This window comes from Gymnogyps californianus, chromosome 3, assembly GCF_018139145.2.
Source record: "Gymnogyps californianus isolate 813 chromosome 3, ASM1813914v2, whole genome shotgun sequence".
Classification (NCBI taxonomy): Eukaryota; Metazoa; Chordata; class Aves; order Accipitriformes; family Cathartidae; genus Gymnogyps; species Gymnogyps californianus.
In genome coordinates this window covers 47,034,409-47,055,295 of record NC_059473.1, presented here as the reverse complement: position 1 = coordinate 47,055,295, position 20,887 = coordinate 47,034,409, and the positions used below count along the sequence as shown (strand labels likewise).

The window sequence follows — 20,887 nt, the reverse complement described above, 5'->3', positions numbered from 1 at the left end:
CTTGTTTTTTCACATGGAAAGTTCAGGCTTTTCTCTAGGAGACACTGTGTTTGGAGAAGTAACAGAAATGTGACATTACAAGAGTCAAAAACTGAAAATGAGGAATTCAGAGGTAATGGGATTTTTTAAGTGAACTATTTTAAGTTTAGGGTTTTGTCTGTGTTTGTTAGCCTGTGTATTTCCAGTGATTGATGAGCCTGGGAGAAGATAGGGCTGTATCAGCCATCCACAGTCCTGCCACTTTAGCTAACCAGTTAACCCCCTCAGGAGGCATTCGCTGGGTCCTCCCCACTTCTGAGACTCCCTCTGGCAAAACTGGATTAAAACCTAATTCCTGAATTTATAAAGTGCAAAATAGACAACACCCCCTCACCTCTGAATAAACGACTAACCTTTCCAACCCCCTGCAAAAGTCTCCTAGGAACACTGATGGGAGGCTTTGAGGGACGGTTCACGTAATGCACAACGCTGAAAGAAAAGAACAGAATTTTTTGGGGAGGGTAAGTGTTTTACGAGTCCCTTTTAATTATGGAAACAGGAATGCTATCGAGGATTAGAATATGTTTTCATACAGTAAAGTGCTGCTGTTCCCACTTCCCAGGAGCAGTGTGAATTTCGGCCTACGTGTGAGAGTCACATGTGCTATGGGGAAGTGCCTGGGCTTCTTTACTGTGTCACTGGACATTTAAGTTTTTGTGAGTAATCCTTATCAGCCTCCTACTGCCTTTGGGCCAGCCTGTGGCCTGAACTGCACAACCTACAGTAGCTGAAGGAGAGGTAAGAAGCTCTCACCAAACAGCTGTGCAGCTTTGATGGATGACGCTCGCTGCGCCTGCCCTCTTGCCTCCTCCCCTGGGATGGGCAAAGATTTGCCTTGATCTCAGATTCCCTCTGGGAGGAGAAAAGGTGAACACTTGTTGTAAAAGTCATAGCAAAGCGCAAAGCAAGTTGAATAATCAGGACACTGGGATATACTTCATAGTGAAGAGCAACGGGACAGGACTAAGAAAAGAAAAATATAGGCTAACTGTCGGAAAAAAAAGAAGACTCAGATGTTAAATTACAGTGCTGTCCCACTTCTCGTTCAACTTAAAGTCCTCTAGAGAGTTTTTGAAGGAAAAGATTAAAAATATAAAGGGAGAAATGATACTGCATTGGCACAGCAAGATCTATTAATGAGTCTGAATGATGTCCTGCTATTTTAAAAGTGCTTCATGCAGGTCACAGCTAAAAAATGTGATACTTATGTCTCATGTCAACTCAGCAATTTCAAAAACACATTGCTCAATGTATCTCACAGCTGATCTCCTCTCAGGGTAGAGTAGGGCTGCTCTAAGATGTTCTATGTTATTTGTCCTCTTGACAAGAAAGTTGTGCCATAATGCCCTCCACCTTCCCAGATTAATTTTTAAAGGACTAAATGCAATGAAAGAACGGGACCCTCAGAAACATGAAAACTTTGACCTCCTCCAAAACTGCAATATGGCCCTGTAATAGCCTGAGTCACTGCTGTAGCAAGTGCCCTACAAACAGTGTTATTGAGAGAGAAGGAAAGACCACAGGCAAAAGACCTGGGTCCATGACGCAGAGCAGACAGAATCAGGGATAAAGCCTACGATGAAACAGTTACTCTTTCATTATCAGGGCTGTGCAGCTCCTGGCTGGAGAAGTAGAGAAGATATGTGGCAGGAGATGTGTCTGGGGAATCTTCATGGACTGGTTTGTGGAAGAGGGAAGGAGCATATGAGGGAGTATTCAGAGGTGGTACAGAAAAGTAGAGAGTAGCTACATTTTTTCCTATTTTGTACCTAGTCTGTTTTACAACAAACCAAGATTGCATGACAGTTCCAGCTGTTTGAACAAAACAAACTTGGAACCCATATTTGCCTGTGCCTATAGCTTGAACTGAGGAAATGGGATGTACACATTGAGCCAGTCATCAAAGAGGACAGGAATTTTGTGCTGAGGCACTCAGAAAAAGCAATAGAAGAAAACATGGACAGAAGAAAGGGATCTGGGAAAGCTCAAAATGCCAGCAATTACTAGAGCTGTGCGTGTGTCTCAGCAGGTCAGCTAGCCTGGGGAGTGTGGGACTCTTGCCAAAGGGCTATCAGTGAGACCTTTCGGTCAACATGACTGCTTAAGCATTACTTCTGCACCTATCACATTTTTGCACATTTAATTTGTTACCAAATTGCTTTTTCTGTCTGTAAAACGAAAAAACACCCCCTGATCTTTATTTATTGAGATGAGCTTTAGATATGGGCTTATAGAGAGTACACCAGTAAGGTACATGAACAAGTCATCAAAGCAAATGTAATGTGATTTGTTCTCATTTTCATTCTTCTTTGTCTAACACAGTGAACCAATGTTTACTTACAAGCATGCTTTCACTCTAAATGACTCATGCAAGCTCACTGAGGTTGAAAGAGGCCAGAGTTTGAAAAAAAATATAGAAATTCAGTCATGCACTAAGCATTGATAACAATAGTACAGACCTTACATTGCAAAGCTTTTGGAACAAAACAACTTGCAGCTGGAAAAGCCACGCTGGCCCTATTCTCCTGCGTTTCCCCAAAACTCCCTTTACATATTGTCTTTGATGTCTTTAATGCATCTACTCTTGTCAGATCAACCAGTATAGTGACTTAATAACACTCTCCTCAACACCAACATTTGGCAAAGATTGATGACTTGTTGGTGCGCTGGGGTAGGTAGGATTGGAGAAAGAGGAGCAGATGCGAAGAGACACATAGATTTTTCTTTGTGAAACTGGAGGGTCAGAAATACAAAAGTCCTGATGGCGATAAATAGCAAAACATCACCCTGCAACACCAGCTTCTCCTCACAGTCAGCAAAGTGATGTTCCCAGTAAGTCTGGGTGCTCGCTGCTGAAATGCTGAGTTTCTTACTCTGTGGTACCTGTATTTCTAGATGCAAGACCACTATGCATGAGAAGATAACGCAGAGCTGGTTGAGGTTATAGAGGTAAAATTTCAGAAAAAAAATGCCAAAGTGTCAGACTGAGCAGTTCAGATGCAAATAGATTCGCTGTCATAAACTGAGAAATATAAACACACCTCTATATACTAAACAATCCTCAATCCCTACGAATGTTAGCCTGGGACCAGTTGGTGGCTTGTTCTGCTTGGGCACACAGAGGTGCGAGGGGGAATAATGCTGTCCCTTATGCGCCTTCAGGAATGGTGGCCAGGTTAATGCCATTTCCACCATTCTTTGCATGGTGTGTACGTGGTCACGCCAGTTGTGCTGACCAACCTGAGAGGACATGCAAAAGGTAGTCCCTGGTCAAGGCCAAGACAGCTCAAGGAAAAGCCCTTCCCGAGGGCTAACTGTTAAGCTGCCTCTGGGGAGTAAAGCCCGGGGGTGTTCGTAAGCTCTGCGCAGGTTTGCGTAGAAGCAGTCTTGTCCTCTTCTCTGCTCCTCAGACTGTGTCCAGCTCAGTACCAGAGCTTCACAGCGATCTTATGATAAATGAGAGCGTAGCAGACAGCACTATCTTTCATAAAGCTCCAGTGAATCTGGCTCAATTAAAGTCTCTAAGTCTTCAAGCTTAAAGCCAGATGAATGTCCAAAAGCCAAATACCTAAGCTGCTCTCACCTCACGTGACTGTGGTTAATTAGCAATCTAAGTGGATAGTTTAACTAAATTTTTTATACGTTTGGGAAGGACAGTGGTGGAAGATTAGTATTAAATATATTTAACAATAAATATGGCCAGCATTAAATATAAACCAATTTAAAAAGACAAGTGCAGACAGTATTCAGAGAAGTTTTATCAGTGATACTCTTGCTCTCTTGACTCCACTTTCCTGGCTGTCAACATTTCAAAGAAACAGTTCACAGGTGTTTTTTGAGTAACTTTAACACAGCCTGTTTATGCCAAGATGCAAACTATTCTTGGTGAGCAGACTTTGGCCTTTAACTGTTTATCCATTGTTTCTCTACATATTTATCTGCCAAATTATCCACCCTAATTACTTCATCTTGGGTCTCTTAGGTTCAGAATTAGGCCCAGAGAGAACAGATAAACTGAACAGAAATCTTTATGCTTGCTTGGAGTCAAAAAAAAGCACATCCGACACCACGACATGATTATCCTTAACTCATTCACTGACTTCTGGCAGCCTCTACCCTGTCACCCACATGTATAATTAAGGCTTGAATCACCACTGAGGGAAGCCAATGGCATCATTCCCAGGGACCACAATGGCCTTCAAATCTAGCCAGCCTATGGATCTATCTAATTCTGATGCAGTTCTTATCCTGCTCCATATAAACCAAGCTCACTACAAGCGCACGATGTTAATATTTTTTTTGCCAATGGCATCTACTGTTCATCAGCCTCTGCTTTTAAATACTTTTTTTAACCTCCTTTCCCTTTAGTGTGTCCCTTGGAATCATTCAGATACCTGGAATCAAGGAAAGGTATAGCCATGGAGCTACTTTCCCCTGGTGAATCTCTGCCTCATGATTTTTTTTTAAGCTGGGCACTGTTCACAGCACAGTCCAGATATAAGTCAAAGGGGTGGGTTTTTTTCCCTATTCAAGCCTATGTGTGTGGGGGGGAATATTTATTTCCTACTTCAGCTGTTCCTGACAAGATAGGGGCAATTGGTATTTTGAATTAACCATGTTAAATCTACGAATGCTGTAAAATGGCATAAAGTTTCATGCAGCAAATGTCTTTCTAATCTTCAAAGCTGATAGATAGCCCTACTCTGAAGAATTTATGCATGTGAAGTGAGCACACCTTTTTAGGAAACACCCAGGAATCTGAATTTGCTTGAAAACCTTTTAAAACTATCCAGCAATTTCAAGTCATTCCTCTTTCCTCCCTCTGTGCCCCTGTCCCTCCCAGTACTGTTTCAACACATGCACGAAAAACCAGAAAAAAGAAAATCATAAAAGCTCACCCCTACATTTCATCTGAATAAAATCCAGCTGGTGAATCGATTGCAGTAAAGGTTCACTATCCAGAGTCAAGTCAAACTCAGCAGACACTTTTGGTTCCAAGGCTCCTTTGACCCACTGTTCCTGAGATACCTGAACACGCTTGATTAAAGCATCCGAAATCTGAAAGAGAGTATCAGGCTTATAATGAAATGGCAGATGCACACACTAAAAGTGACAGAATGCCTGTGAGATACAGCACAAAGAAAGCAGGAATATGACAGCACAACAGCTGAGATGAGATCTGGTCGTTTTGGGGTGAGGTCCATTTATGTTGCACCCTTTCATCTCGTCTTTTCAAAACAAATCTCATCTTAGGGTAGGGAAGTAAAAATCGCATTTATAAAGCTTGTTAAGATTATGTTACATATCATGCCTCTGAATGCCACATATACTTCTGCACTCTGTTCTCTGATCTGCACAGTCTAGTTTCACTCTCCTGTTTAAAAAGCAGTTGCACAGAGAGGCTTAAATGTTAGAGGGTCTCTCCATTCAGCAGAGATGATTCAGTGGATGAAAGCTGAAAGGAATAAAAAAATCAGATGGGAAGGAAGGTGTATATTTCTCACAGTGAGGGTGCTAAGTTGTCAGATTTTCAAAGAATATGATGGACTTTCTATCATTACATCAAAACTGAATTTCATTTTTAAAGCTTTGCTCTAGCTCAGCCCACAGACAATTAGGCCAAAAGTCAGACTAAGAAGATGACTGCAACGGACTCTTCTGGAAGTGAAATCCTGGCTCTGTGGAAATCAATGAACTCAACTGTCCTAGAGTTCAGTGAAGCTGCCATTTGGATATCTGGAGTCCCTCCCAGTGAGCTTCCTGTAAGTCACAGGGAGCAGAATTTTCTTCTGGATAGGTCAGAGAGAGTTTTTCCATATTGCAGGAGTTCAGATACCTTTCCTCATTACTGTTACTGGAAGACACTCCTGTCTGAGGCCCTGCATCAACAGCTCCTAATCAGTCTGTGCAGTAAGTGGAGGAGCATCTCATAGCCTTCCTACAACCTTGGAGTCACTTACTGGGATGCTGGATCTCTTGGCTGTGTTTCAATGTCCTGGCTGCAGGAGTAGTTGCTCTAAGTAATGCAGTGCCTCAGCGTTTGCTGGTTGCCTTGAAAGCATCATTAGATAAAGCAGGAAAAGGTAAAAACAAAAGTGTTTTTTTATAAAAGGTGACTGCAAAGAATGAAGCCACAAAGGTTACAGGAAAAGCTGAAATGAAAACAAAGCATGTATCTAGCTAGCATGTAGATAAGACCTAAAGGTTTCATTTGTCTTGCAGTATCCAACCGACAGCCTGCTAAAATCTGTGTAGTCTTGAGATTAATATACACCACACATTCCTCACTCTTGCTTGAGACCAGACGTGACAGTAACAATCAATCTGGAGTGCTAATAGGTTTAAGTTGGCTAATTCTCATCCTGTTTTTTAGGGATGCTGTGACAGCCCCCTGACACTCATGCATTCATGTGTGCAGCGTGCCCTGTTCAGCTGACAGCCACGTGCAGATCATTTTGTTTGATGTGCCTTTCTTCTTAGGCAATTAATAAGGCAACAAAACTAATATGGCAAAATAAAATAATTAATAAAAATAATAGAATTAATTAGGCAAAATACTTAATTGGTTAATAAAACTGTTATGTTTTACCTCATCAATAGACACTTTCACTGCCTGCACCTAAGAAACAATATCCTGCAAATTAAGGCAATCGTTGGCTAGGCAATATTTTGCAAAGACAGGGTACCCTGGGTCCTCCAGCTACAAGACAGGTCTTGTAGCCCTGTGAGGTGCAACAACCCCCGTGAAGCAAAGCTACACGCAAGCCCTTAAGGCTGGATTTCCTCACAGGGGAGATGTTGAAAGGACTCTTTCACATGGGAAAGAGTAATGCAAAGGGGAGAAGCAAAAACGGGAGAAGTACTACTCTGCTGAGTCATAGACCTTTCCAAACGGATGAGAGAGCTCTGTGAGGCCCTGTGTTGGGTTTCTCAGATGAGAATAAAATAATATTCTGCAGAAAGTTATCATTAACTGCATAGCCAACTCTTTTGGCCCAGAAGGAAGGGCTGGCAAGAGGAAAGACGTCAGCAGTCAGGGAAGTGGTGTGACCACTAACTCCACACCTCAGTCAGAGTGTGGCTGTTCAAAGCCATCCCTTTGCTGGGCCGTTCATGCAGTCACCAGGCTATCTGAGCTTTTAGACAGTACTGACAGGAGTTAAGGTGAACCTGCCTCGGAGGTGGAAGAGGCTAATTAGCAAAGCCGTCTGTTTTTAGATTTAACGTCTTTTCTTTTTTTCCCCCAGAACATCGGAAAGAAAAATACCTGTAAAAACCCAGAGGGATCATTTTCTTTGATAACTTCTAGGCAGTACTCCATAAGCCCAGTTGACTGGCGTAGCTTCAGTGTACAGTGATTTATCTGGTCCCAAACAACCTGGAAAACAAGCATAAGTACAGTTCTGATGACTGCCTCAGCTTACAGTGCATTGTATAACCTTATTTCAGAAGAGACAACGAATGGAAGAGTGTATTAAAGCTGTGCTTAATTTAGCTGCCATATGGCCATTGCCATATCTCCATCAGCTACACTCACTTGCTCTGTATTGTAAATACCGATAATTAGCTTGGCAAAATGTTGTGCACAGGGAATCTCAATTTTCAGAGCAGATTAATTGCTCAAAGATCAGGCTTGCTCGGGGCAGAAAGAGCACAGAACATGTTTCTGCATTTGCAGTATTCACATTTACAATCACAGTTTCACTAAAATCTTAGCTTTTAAAAAATCCTTCACTTAAAAGGCAAATATAATAGAGGATAACTGCAGGAGTGGTTTCTTGCAGATTATACTCCACCATTCTCTTCACCATTCACCATTGATCCTGCTCTGCTTAAGAATGCGTTGCTGGGATTAAGAAATAAAAAAGCTGCATCTCATTTTTCCAGATTTTGGACTTGACTCTGCTGCCACATGGCTGTAGACTAGGCCTAAGAGCACTGTGTTCGATAGCACAACTCCTGAGGTACAACAGCCTAACAGGAATAAACTGCAGGATTAGCTGTGCTGTTAGCAGTATGTCCTAAGTGTTGTGCTGGTTCTTGTTAAGCATGGGGGTTTTTAAATGCTGACCTCAGGTAGATTTTATTCATTGTTTACCATGTTAGATATTTCACTTCAATTTTTTCTCCTGTCTTAGATACAATTAATGTTACTGGCACTATAATACTTCAAAATCACATACGCAGTTCAACATTTCAAGAAATACGTCTATTTAAACATTTCTTGACTGCCACTTTGTTCAACCATTTATAGCTTTCTTCTCCCCACCCCCCTTTACTGCATTTCTTTAATATCTTGTGAGTGGCACATGGATTTCTGGAGGTGGCTTGCCTGAATTTCAAAGGTTTGAAGAGACACCAAAATCCCAACATTTTACTTGGGCAGAAGGTCCCAGAATCCAAACCACACACAGGTTTCACTGATAAGCACCTCTCAAAAGATAGCCCCAAACCATCAGATAAATAAAGACTGATGGCCTGATTCAACAAACTGCTGAAGTATATGCCTCATTTTAAGTGTATAAGCACAGTTCTACCAAACTGCTGAACTGGAACCTGCTAAAGGACTTTAGGATTTGATCACTAGGAATTTTCATGGAGTAAAGGGCTGGGAACTTGACAAAATGCACAGTAACACCAGGTATCAGCAGCCGTGCTCAGCTGATGAGAGTTGTCCTCACCTTCAGCTTGTGCTCACGTTCTTTGGTCACCTTTGTGAGCAGTTTTGCCTTCTGTCGTGTTAACGCATCAACCAAGGCATCACACTGAGCGACAAGACAGGCTTCATAATCCAACCCGTTCTCCTAGAAGAAGGTGAGAGTCATACTCATCAAAGAAAGCATATTTTACAGCTTAAGGTATTGCTCATTCTTACCTGTTTTTCTATTCAGAGAAGATTTCCTTTCAAGACCTCGGCATTTCTGTTGCCTTTCTGATTTCATTATAGCTGTACCAGTAATAGCTGCATGCTATAAAACAAAACAGTAAGATGCTATGCCACAAATGGGCTTATTTAAAACCTTGATTTACTGGCACTTTCTGGACAACAGATGTAGTACAACATAATGTAAAAGCTAAACCTAACATACACAGTGCATACATATACATAAGAGGGTTCTGCCCCATTCTGTTTTAATTATCCCACTGTAGCAACTTTGAAATCACTGGCTCTACACCATGGCAATTAGAACAGAATTATGGACCAGAATCTGGTCTACAGGCTTATTACAAGGAAATTAATCAGGTACAAAGCCCTGAGATTTGTATATTCCTTCAAGTACTTTTTTAAAAATAGGTAGCACTTGGCAGTGGAGACATGTATTTGATTAGCTTTAAAAAAAAAATACATGGCAGTTTTTTATTCACATTGTGGTAAAACTCTCTGCTAGGCAGAGGCCAGCATCCGAGGTATACAACACTGAGCCTTGAGCAGGGCCTGGGTATCACTGAGCATTACATAAACCCCTGTCCTATCAATGGGGAACAAACCATGCTACCACAGAATCCAATGCAGCTGTAGAAGTCTGAGTAGATGGTACTACAAGGTCCTGAGCTGCCCCTCCTCCTGGGGATGGCTTTCTCTGGCTGTGGAACTGACGCTGTAGCACCCATTCAAAGGGAGGCTCTCCCTCGCTTCCTCTGCTCGTGAGACTTGAAGAAGGAGAAAGCTTTCAAGCTCCTCTTTCGAGGAGATGTTCAGATGTCCTATCAGCTTTCCTCCCAAATACCCAAATGAAAAAAAAAAAAAAAAGAAGCATTAAATGTGAGAAGATTTTAAACGTGTGCTGAAGGAGAAGCATGTCTGTGGTAAGCCATCAACATGTCCCTAACTCATTACTACCTCTTAGCTCTTTTGTTTATGTTTTTCTCTTACTTTTCTGTTCATTTGTTTTGTCTTCATTCTTTTGAGAGCAAAATTTTCAGGACTGTATTCCCTTCCCTCACTGCGATCCATGCATCCCGTTCTCTAGCTGAGGGATGCAGGGTCACTCTTCCCTGAGAGGCCCTTGCTGCAGTCCTAGACCTGCCAGCAAGATGGGTGGGAGGAGAGACACCAGACAGCTCAGTTACTGTTCACAGGTTTGTCTTAGACTACTCCTGTTTGCATCTCTCCCTCCTCGGCTTATATCACACCCGACTCCCCCTTAAACCCACTTCCATCCATCTACTCTTGAAGTGCTGGTTTGTGTACAGAGCCTGAATCAGTCGATGGCTGTAGCGCATCATTTCTCTCCTCATTTTCTGTTCACACATCAAACGGGGTGTTTGGCAATATGCCTCTTTCAAGTGAGAAAGGATGAAATTGTTACAGCAGATGGGAAAATGCGAAAATCAGACAATGACAGCAACAAGGAGGAGCAAGAAAGCAATGGGGGCAATGAGGAACAAGCAGTTTCTGAAAAGAAGAGACCAAGAGATTTAAAAGTGACCTCAGAAAGGAGAAGAGAAGGAAAAAAGAGGGGGAAACAACAGATCTGCAAAGCAGGGAAAAGAAAAGTAGATTATGAGTTTGCAGACTGCCCCAGGCAAGATAAAAGCACAGCTCCTGGTAGCTCTGGCAAACTCAGAGAGGAGATAAAGAGTGCAGATGGCTGTCTGGTCTGCTGTGCATTGAGACAGGATAATAAAATGTACATATTGCTCACTCCTTTGTGTAAACATACATTTTAAGGACATTTTTGCTGAGGGGTAAACGTCTGTATGTGTGTGTGGCAACCATCGTAAGACTTCTATTAGAAACAACTTGCTCTGAGATACATGGTTCTGGGTACAAATCTATGCACAAAGGCTACATCTACCCCCCCCCGCCCAAGTAACAGTCCAAGAACTGTTTTTTTGGTCCAGATGCCAAAAGGCACAGATCAGCTCATGACACATCTAAACCCTTTTCCCTCAAATAGCATGGCTGTACCAAACCTGCCTACCAGGAGTATTCCCTGGCATGTGCTATCACCAAATGCTGCTTGAGCATCACCTGGGAAGAGTGCAATTTGTCATGGGTGAAAACCATGCCAGGGAGCTCATTAAGGGTTAAAGTGTGTGGGTGATCGTCTCAGAGCTGTGCCCTAGCCTTGTTGTACTTAGGAATACATATGCAGCTGAATAGTCCTGCTCTTTTGGTTTGCTGAAATTTGATGTCCTCACTGGGACTCACAATGGAGACTGACTCAACATGTGAGGGTCAGATCCAGCTTTGCGCCCAGACATGCCCAAATGTTAGAGGGTGACTGCTGGATACAATTTCCTCTTCTCAGTTCTCCTCTAGCATTTTAAGCAATGAGCAGCATCAAATAAATGGCTTGGTCTTTTGATCTAATTGTAGCAGCTCCCTTACGCAGAGCAATTTGGCAGTGATTTTATTGAAACACATTGAAGGATTTTACAGCATAGTCATAAATAGTCGTAATAGGCCACCTTTAGGTTTCAGGAGGGAAAAATACATTTTTAATGGAGCTAGGTGACTCAAGAAAAGATTGGTGATAGACTACTGTTTTGGATGAGTTGTGCCATCCTAAAATAGCCATTCATACCTATAGGAAGCACTGCTCTCTAGAGGTGCCTGTCCTTCTCCTTGGACAGTGAAAGAAGCCTAAATGACTAGGTTAGATGAGCTACATGACCGTTAAATAGGTAAAGTCAGCTGAGAGAAACCTCACACTGTGTCCAAAACATGGCATGTGACAGGTGCCAATCGGTGGCTTCGCACGGGTTTCTTTCCGTTAGATGTGCTTTTTTTTTACCAGTTTCTCAGTCTTGGTTTGTTCCCTTCCCCACGTGGCCACAGAAGACTGTGAGGGTAGGTAGCTACGCTGCCCTGTGGCAACCTGAGAGCTTGGGCAGCATTTGTGGTACGAGTTCATCATCTGGAGTGTTAAGCGGAATATTTTAATGATTAAATTCTAAACTAAATACAGATTTTTGAACTTCTGCTTTGGCTTTCTGTTACTAACCGGCACAGGACTTGCTTGTTGATGGAAGATGAGCAAGCAGCAGAGCAGGCATATCGTAGAGCAGATGATGTATATCCCACAGAAAACCCATCACCGCAGAGCACTGCTGCTGCGGATAACAAGTGTCCCCTCCTGGGCACTGTGCAGCTCACACTATGGTGGCAAATTTCCAGCCACACTCTGCAGGGTGAGAAGGACCTTGAGGATCATCTGACCTCCAGCACTGACGAGTCTAAATTTGGTTGAAAATGGGACTTGTTTCATTTTGGGTTTGTGCCCTCAATTACTGCACTCGCCATGAGCCCTTTTCTGACTATTAAAGCTGCGCAATTATAGGCATGAAAATATCTTCTGCTTCAATAAACGACCACATTGATTTAGCAGCGTTTGTTTCTTCGCCTTTTTTTTGACTTCCTACAAATACTCTAATAAACAGGTTGACTGGATTTTGTCCAGAAACGAGTACATTTTTAGAAAATGTAAGATGAAAAACAAGTAGTAAATTTTGAATGTGTTAAAATGAGAACTTATCCTAAATGCCCAATTCAAGCAATTGCAGTCAGGAAGGAGCCCAGAAGCATGACCGATGGATTCAATCAAATACTAATCAACACAGCTCAGATGTCCAGTATTGAGTATCAGCTTCTTGCAATAAACAGCAAACAATCTAGAAGCTAAGAGGGGCTTGCAGGCATTATTTGATGAATAATTTTGCCTAGCAAATCCATTCAAGAAAGGTTAGATGATTCCAGGAAAGATGAGAATAGCACAGGAGACAAAGTCATCAAATAAATTATTCACTCAGTTGTATTGATTACTGTATTATCAAACCAGCTAATATTGTACACTTACCTGGATCTGCTGCAATAAATTTTTCAGCTGAACCAAAAATTCTTTAGCTTCCTTTGCTTTATCTGAAACACCATTTAAAGCCTGAGACAGCTGTGCCTGCAAGGAAAAAAAGGAGGGGGAAAAAAGGAAAAATTAGAGATAAAATGCAAATGTGTTTCTTACTAATCCTCGAGTTTGATGATTAATAATGTGCTAAAAGGCTTACTTGCTGTCACACATATTCTTACACACACAGTGTTTGTGCTAGAAAAGAATAGTTAAGATTTTAATTGTAATAAGATTTAATAAAGTTGAAATATGCATGTGGGGGCAGTCAAGTATTGTGTCTGCACATTCCACTTTATTGCAGTGACTTGGTAAGTCAAAATACCTTTTTATAAGACAGCTACCCACATATATAAGGAGATAATAGTCTTACACTTACACAGTAGCATCTGTCATGCTGAAAAATCCCCAAGTGCTTTCCAAAATGGCACTTTTTTTTTATCAAAGCCTGAATTCTTTATAAATGTGGTAGATCCTACCAAACCTGAGATACACTAGGAATTCAACGACAAATCTGCATTTTCAGACTTCATAGTAACGTCCCTTTGGGGCTCCAGTTTCCCATGCTCCAACCCAAAAAAAGGGTGAATATTTCTGGAAAAGTTGGAAAAAACCCTTCCTCTAACTTTTGACTGGTGAGATACATGGAATGTGTCTTTTGTAAGAAGTCCACACTGAAGACTTAACCTCCCCTTTCCTCAGCTGGCACCTGAGATCTCTAAGCCGAACCAGAGACTTCTCAATGGACTTCCAGAACGGGAATGAAACAGCGGTTCTGCCCCCGGCAGACCCAGAACTGCCATGGTCTGACTGGAGCAGCCCCAGCGCAGCTTCCCTGGAAGCCTGGCTGGGATTACAGAAACCATATTGCTCTGCTTGTCAGCCCATGGCAAGCCCGAATCCAGCATTACTTCTCCGTGCAGACGTAATGCAGAGTGACCAGATCGGTCCCATCGTGAGTGTCCTGCAGGTTAGACACTCTCTTTGTGGGTCTACTCCTCAGGCGGACTTGGCAACTACCAGGTTGCCAATGCCCAGTTAATTATCCTCCCCAAACGGACACGACAACTGACATCAGGCAATGGAAGATGAAGTATCTTTGCTAACGTCAGGCTTTCACAAGGTTGCCGTCTCTTGTCTCCTTAGGACTAGAATGTGCCTTGAGACAGAGCCTTGTATGTAGGAAGGCACAAAGGTTATGAGCCTCTAAGAGGAGACCTAATTGAAATTCAGTAAGTCACCACTCATTCTCTGCTTCCCTCTGGCTCCTGGAGGGAAGTGAATTACTCCATCCCTGGAAAGGGCACAGCTCATTTCTTCAGGCTGCCAAAGTTCTGAGCTTACCTCCGGCCTGAATGTCTCCTACTCATCCTCCCCTTGTGCTCGCTCATTTGTGCAGGACAGCAAAGAGCAGACCCTGGCAGCTCCTTGTGGGCACTTCACAGCCCAGCTCCGAGGCAGGCAGCCTCAGGCAGGCAGAGGCACTGCCTAACCCCACACGGCTCTGCGGGAAGCGGGTACAAACCCTGACCGGGAGCTGAGACTGAATTATAAAGAAAGAAGCCATCCTAGGCTTTTTTCCTCACACTCACACAAACCTTTTCCTTTTAGCCCAGTTTAGGTATTACATTAGTGCTAAATTCGAAAATAAAATATGCTTTACTACAACTCATTCATAAAAAATGTAACGGGAAGACACATTACTGTGTATGTTTCTCAATATTTGAATATTTAGTATTCTCTTACACAAACTCTTGTCACTGCACAAAAATTTAAAGTGATGATGTTTGATATGAACGCTACTTGAGGTCACAGAAGCAAACTCCAGGTCCTTGAAAGGGTCCCTATTTTCTGCCAGATCAGACAATCAGGACTTCAGATCAGCTCTCCACAGGCTGATCATGGTTGCCAGAGTTTAAAGCCCACCCTTTTTGATTGCACCTTCTGCTCCATCCACAAGGCACATCTGAGCCTTTGGTTTGTCAAGCTGACACAGGACAAGGCGGAAGCAGCATATGACCAAGCGGCTGGGGAGGAAGTGAGAAAGAAATAGGTGGCAAAAGCATGGCATGCTCTGCCATTGACTGGCCCGACCAAATTGTCCCAGGGAGGCAAGGGCTCCTTTCTTTCAAAGCAAAACTAACGGTTGGTCCCGACAAAAGTAAAACTCCCACTTTTCCAACATCTGCCCTAGCTCTCAAATCATCTCAAAGTGCATTTCACCAGATAAGAAGAGCCAGAAGCTATATGTGGGCATCACAGCAGCCATAGAAAACTGAATCACCGCAGACAAACTGTAACCGGCATATGTACCGATGGCAATTAGCACAGTCACTCCTGGCTCTCGGCATGCTCCCATCGCAAAGAGCTGCAATAGAAACTCTACAACGTCATTGTTCAAAGGGCTTGTAAGCGAATTGCCATGTTCATTAAAACCTGTGGTTGCATTAACGCAACTGCAGCGTGAAGCCAAGGAGAAGACCAGATCTCCATTTGTGAAACCCACTTAGAGATAATAGCCTTGTTTTTCCAAATATTTGCAAAAGATACCTTACAAAGCAGTGGAATTCAGTCATGCACTTCTCATTAAAATCAAATGGAGCTACATGACTAAGCCCTCAGTAAACCCACCAAGCCATAAAAAATGCCCTGTACACTCAGAGCAATCTTTCATGCTGCAGAAATATTTACTGCAAGCCAAACTGAAATGTTACAAACTCCATTGACTGCAACAATTAATAACTCCTGACAAATGGTATTCTACGTAGCTTTATCTTTACTTTAATACCTGGTCTTGCAACCAATAATGTGGATGCTGGAGATAGATACCAAGTTTCTACTTCTATCACATACAGGATGTCGTGGTTTAACCGCAGTCAGCAACTCAGCACCACGCAGCTGCTTCCCCCTCCCCCTCCCAGTGGGGTGAGGAGGAGGAGGAAAGGAAAAAAAAGTAAAACTCGTGGGTTGAGATAAGAACAGTTTAATAACTAAAGTAAAATATAATACTAACAATAGTAATAATAAAATATAATAATAATAATAGTAATAATAGTAATGAAAAGGAATATAACAAAAAAAGGAAGGGGGGGGGGGGAGGAAAAAACCCAGTGATGCACAATGCAATTGCTCACCACCCGCTGACCGATGCCAGAGCCGCAATCCGCACCTCCTGGCCAACTCCCCCCTGTTTATATACTGGGCATGACGTTCCATGGTATGGAATACCCCTTTGGCTAGTTCGGGTCAGCTGCCCTGGCTCTGCTCCCTCCCAGCTTCTTGCACACCTGCTTGCTGGCAGAGCATGGGAAACTGAAAAGTCCTTGGCTTAAGATAAGGGCTACTTAGCAACAACTAAAACATCAGTGTGTTATCAACATCATTCTCACACTAAATCCAAAACACAGCACTGTACCAGCTACTAAGAAGAGAGTTAACTCTGTCCCAGCCGAAACCAGGACAAGGAACAGAGAGATAACAAGGGTGAGTAATTAAACCCAGATGGGCATGGAAGACTGATGCTTCCTTTGATTTTAGAAAATGAACCAGATAATGCCCACATCCTTTTTCAACCGAACAGTTCATGCTCATTTAACTTGTTTTCCCTCCATCTCTCTTTAGCAGCAGATTAACTATTGATTAGATAAGCTTGCCCTGGCACTGAATTCTGAAACACCCCAGATGTTTTTGGGAACACAACTCTTCAGGCCAGCAAATAAAGGCAGGCATTTGGACTCCCAACACTTGCCTTCAACCGCCTGCCTGTGTGCCCTTCACAGACCTATCCAGCTGTGGCTTTTTTCAGTGTTTCGGTGTGTATATATATATATACATAACCATTTAGAATGGTCAGAACTGACATGTGTCCACCATCATTCCTCGTATTGGTAGGTCAAAAGGCCTACCAACTTAAATCTGACAACTGTGTCACTGTTCTTGCTATGAAGACATAAAAGGACTTAACTTTGGCAGAAGACTTACACAGTTTTACTTAATAACCTTGAACTGCTGGTCCAGATGTACTTTCCATGCAAGTGAATATAATAAAGTCCAGCTAAGTCAGTGGATTTTCACAGATTTATGCCATTGGGGCCCTGTTGTTATTTTACACCATTTTTAATTTTTTTACAAAAAAGTTGTAAAGAAGTTACATACAGCAGCATAATGGGGAACCTGCACCACTAACAGGGGCCGACCAGTCTAGTACAGCTTTCATGCCAGCAGTACAGCTGAGGGTAAATGCACATTTCGTTGCATGGTCTGCAGCACTGTATGGACAAGGTTATACGCTCTGTAATTTGCCACTAGATCACTATAGAAGGCCCAGACAAAAGAGAAGTCAAACAGTTTGAACAAAAGGCTAATACAGAAGTGGAATGGAAATGGATCCTGAAGCTGAAGGTGGGCAGGGCCTATGGAAAAGCAGTTCTACAGTCAGCACAAAAAATGTTTGAAATTTGCTGTTGTGGGATGAAACCGTGTCCTGAGGGTGTCTCTGGCAGCCCTTCTTAGGTGAAGAATATCACCCATTGGCCTTAGAAGGAGACAAGCAGGTGCTTATCAGCTGATGGTGAACAACTGTCAGTTTGTCAAATTTACTGGGCTAAGAACACTTACGGACAAGCCCTTCCAGCTGCCTCTACCGGCTACGCCTGGAGCATCTGGAGAGCACACATGAACCTTGAATTACGTTTGGCATACCACTCAATGTAAGTAATTTATGGTTTGGCCAATGTAACTACAGGTAATAAACTTGTAGCAATTGCTGTATTTGAGAACTATTTCTAAGCAGAAGTATCTAATTCCAAAACAATTTATCTGAATGAATGTGAGCTGATGATTTAGGCTGTCTGGCTATATGGTTCCATTATATTTATTTTCTGCCAAGCGCATTGTACTGGGAAAAATAATATTCACAAGAGCACAATTTTAGAGTCCCCATATTAGTTAATTTTGAGTATTTTTTTTCTTTTGCTAGAATTTTCACATTGATTGAGTCTGTAAATCAAAAGAAAAATCACATTCTGTAATACCTTAGTCCCAGAAAAAAATGCAGTAAAAAGACAAACCACCAAGGTATTGTTCATTCTTTTAACAATATTTGACAGTAGGAAAGAGAGAAAATGACTGAATCTGAACTTTGATTACACCGGAGTTTATGATGTTGTTCAAAAAGGCATCAAACAGTTTTAACTCAAGGTAGACCATAATACAGCACAAGCTGGTGTCTCACACTCTCCAAAACATCAGCCACACTTGAGCAGTGAACTCAGTCCCTGCTCATTAAAGTAATTCCGCTCAGAAGTGGATTCTGCCATTGGCATAAGCAGCAATAGCTGCGAATTTGTAATCCGCTCCTTCTGGGCCAAGAGAACTTCTCCTCTGCACAAATACCTGTCATGTTAGGGCGGAGATGGCTGAGCCCTTGGCAGAGCATTCAAACTGAAACACGTACTGAAGAAGTTTGTCTTTCTCAGATGCACAAGCTATGCATGTCACCCCAAGGGGCATCTTTGTTGAATCTTAAAATTGAAAGTCAATTTTTTGCCTTGCCAGATGCCTTAGCCTAGCTTGTGCTGAACCACTCTGTGACTGAGGGATGATGAGACCAGTCTTGATTTTGTCCTCTCCTGCAGTGTCTGAAAGGATCTCTCTGTGCTTCCTTTACTGCTAACTGCAGCAGAGAGTGAAAAGAAGGGAATCCTGTGGCCAGCAGAGCTGGCTAAGTGCTCTTTGCACAGCTGTGGGGGAAGTCCTTTCCCCCCAGTACAGCGGGAAGCTCCAAAGGACTGCTCTCAGCACTCAGGTATTAAAGTTCCCCCTGTACATTCATAAGTATTAACTAATAATTTTTCCAGGGTTCACAGTTCTTAGCAAGAAAGAGCTAACTTCATACATTCTTTCAACTTCTAAGGCCATGTCTTGCTCTTTATTCAAATGGTTGCAAAGTCTTATTTTTAACAAGGAGACTGTGGCCAAGTGATCCAGCAGCTCTACCAGACCTCAGCAAATCCCCTGCGCGGCAAAACGGCTGGCTCTGATGCCTCCCCAGAGGGCTCCAGGGAGGGCTAAGCAGGATCGCTTGCAGGGAAGCATGAATCAGACTGTGACATTATGTGAATCAGAAAAAGCTTTACTTGTCCCCAGACCCCATCCATCCTACGTTTCCTTACTCATCTTTGTGTCACGAAGGTCCCTCCAGCCATTCCTCCTGGCCTCTTTGGGAACTGAGTGGGAGGGGAGACTTCTCTGAGGCCCAGGAGACAACACGATGTCCCATGATCCCCCTTATCACGCTTTCCTGTCTAAAACATTCGGGCGGCTCTGGGGCACCCTCCCTCATTGACACGTGGTGGGAAACGGTTGTGGCAGCTTGCACTGAGTCCCGGGTGAAAGGGAGGTGGTGACAGGAAGGAATGGCCATCCCGTCTCCTCACAGGCAGCTGCTGCCACCCGCGAGAGGAACGGGATGGCCAAGGACCCCGTGGAAGGCAAACAAGTTAGTGAGATGGACTCGCTAATCCCAGGTGTCTGCCCGAGGCCTGGCTGAGCCTGAGATTTGTTGGCTAAGGTGAGGCCAACATGGGAGGGACTCTGTGGGTTTTCCAACCATGAGCAGAGGCTGCGGGGTCGCTGGGCAGTCAGGAAGGACCGGAGATGTAAGAGCACCATGCCAAGGGGAAAAAAGTCTGGGAGGACGATGGACGTGAAGTAGACTCGTGTCCCACAAACTCCAACCTGATGTCAGGGCATTGGGACGAACAAATCCCAGCCCTGAGCATCGCCCCAGCTCCTCCTGGCCGGCCGACGGGACTCACCTTGTGCTGCTTCCACATGGCGCCCAGGGCCTTCACCTCGTGCTTGCCGTGCTTGCCCTCCTCCAGGCACTGGTAGCAGACGGGGCTGCGGCAGCTCACGCAGTACATGCTGTAGTTCTCCAGGTCGTGCTCGGCGCACGTCGGCAGCTTGCGGCCGCCGCCCGCCCCCTTCCCGCCGCTGCCGCCGTCGCCGCCGCCGCCGCCGCCGCCGCCGCCGGGGGCGCCCGGGTGTCCGGGCGGCGGCGCCAGGCGGTGCTTGGCGAAGGGCCCGCGGGCCGGGTGGCAGCGGAGCTGGCAGGCGGCGCAGTACAGCACCTCGCACTGCTCGCACAGCACCGCGGCCGGCTCGGGCGGGCTGCGGTCGCAGAGCTGGCACTTGGCGGCGGCGGCGGCGCGGCCCTGCTGGTAGCGCTGCACGATGGCCTCCAGCAGCCGGTTGCGCTGGAAGCCGCGGAGGCCGCGCTGGTCCAGGGAGGCGCTCCGGTGGCACTGCGGGCAGGTGAGGGAGGAGCTGGCGGGGCCGGCGCCCCGCGGAGCCGCCGCCGCTCCCGGGGGCGCCGGCACCAGCGGCAGCACCCGCACGCCGTTGGGGGACTTCAGGCTGGGGGTGTAGGAGCCGTAGCCGCTGTCGGTCTCGCTGTGCAGGCTCAGCTTGTCCGCGTGGTCCCCGCCGCCGCCGCCGCCGCCGCCGCCCGCCGCGCACTCCGAGTCCAGGCAGTCGGAGGAGCCCGCGGCCGCTCCCGGCCCCGGCGCGGCGGCGGCGGGCGGCGCGGGGCCCGCGGGTGGAGCAGGGGCGGCAGGTGCTGCTCGCTCTCCGGGGTCTGCACGGCGATGGTGCGGGCGCAGGGCAGGCAGACATTGTGCGAGCAGGGCAGGATGATGGGCTCCCGGAAGAGCGAGCCGCACACCGGGCACTTCAGCTCCTCTTCCATGGCCGCGGCGCGGCTTTGTGTGCGGGGCGCGGGCGGGCTCAGGCGGGCGGCGCGGGGTCGCCGCCGGCTCCCCCCATCCCCCGCGGCGCCCTTCGCCGCCTACCTCGCCTCCGGGCGCCGGGGCGAGGCCGGGAGGGCTCCGGCCCCCGCTCCCGCGCCGGGCGGTTCAGCACCCGCCGGGGATAGACAGCTCCGCGAGGTGGGGCCGGGGCCGGGGCCGGGGCCGGGGCCGGGGCCGGGGCCGGAGGGG

At 45.2% G+C, this 20,887-nt stretch overlaps 1 protein-coding gene across 1 annotated transcript in view; it reads right to left on the bottom strand.

Annotated features, from left to right (window-relative positions):
- Window positions 1-20,637, bottom strand: part of TRIM67 (tripartite motif containing 67) — a 34,525-nt gene extending 13,888 nt beyond the window's left edge. The window contains 6 exon segments of the mRNA XM_050894649.1: window positions 4,938-5,097; window positions 7,307-7,417; window positions 8,721-8,843; window positions 12,843-12,938; window positions 19,706-20,490; window positions 20,493-20,637. Of these exon segments, the coding sequence (XP_050750606.1) occupies window positions 4,938-5,097; window positions 7,307-7,417; window positions 8,721-8,843; window positions 12,843-12,938; window positions 19,706-20,490; window positions 20,493-20,637 (1,420 nt within the window).
- Window positions 20,638-20,887: the final 250 nt, after the last annotated feature.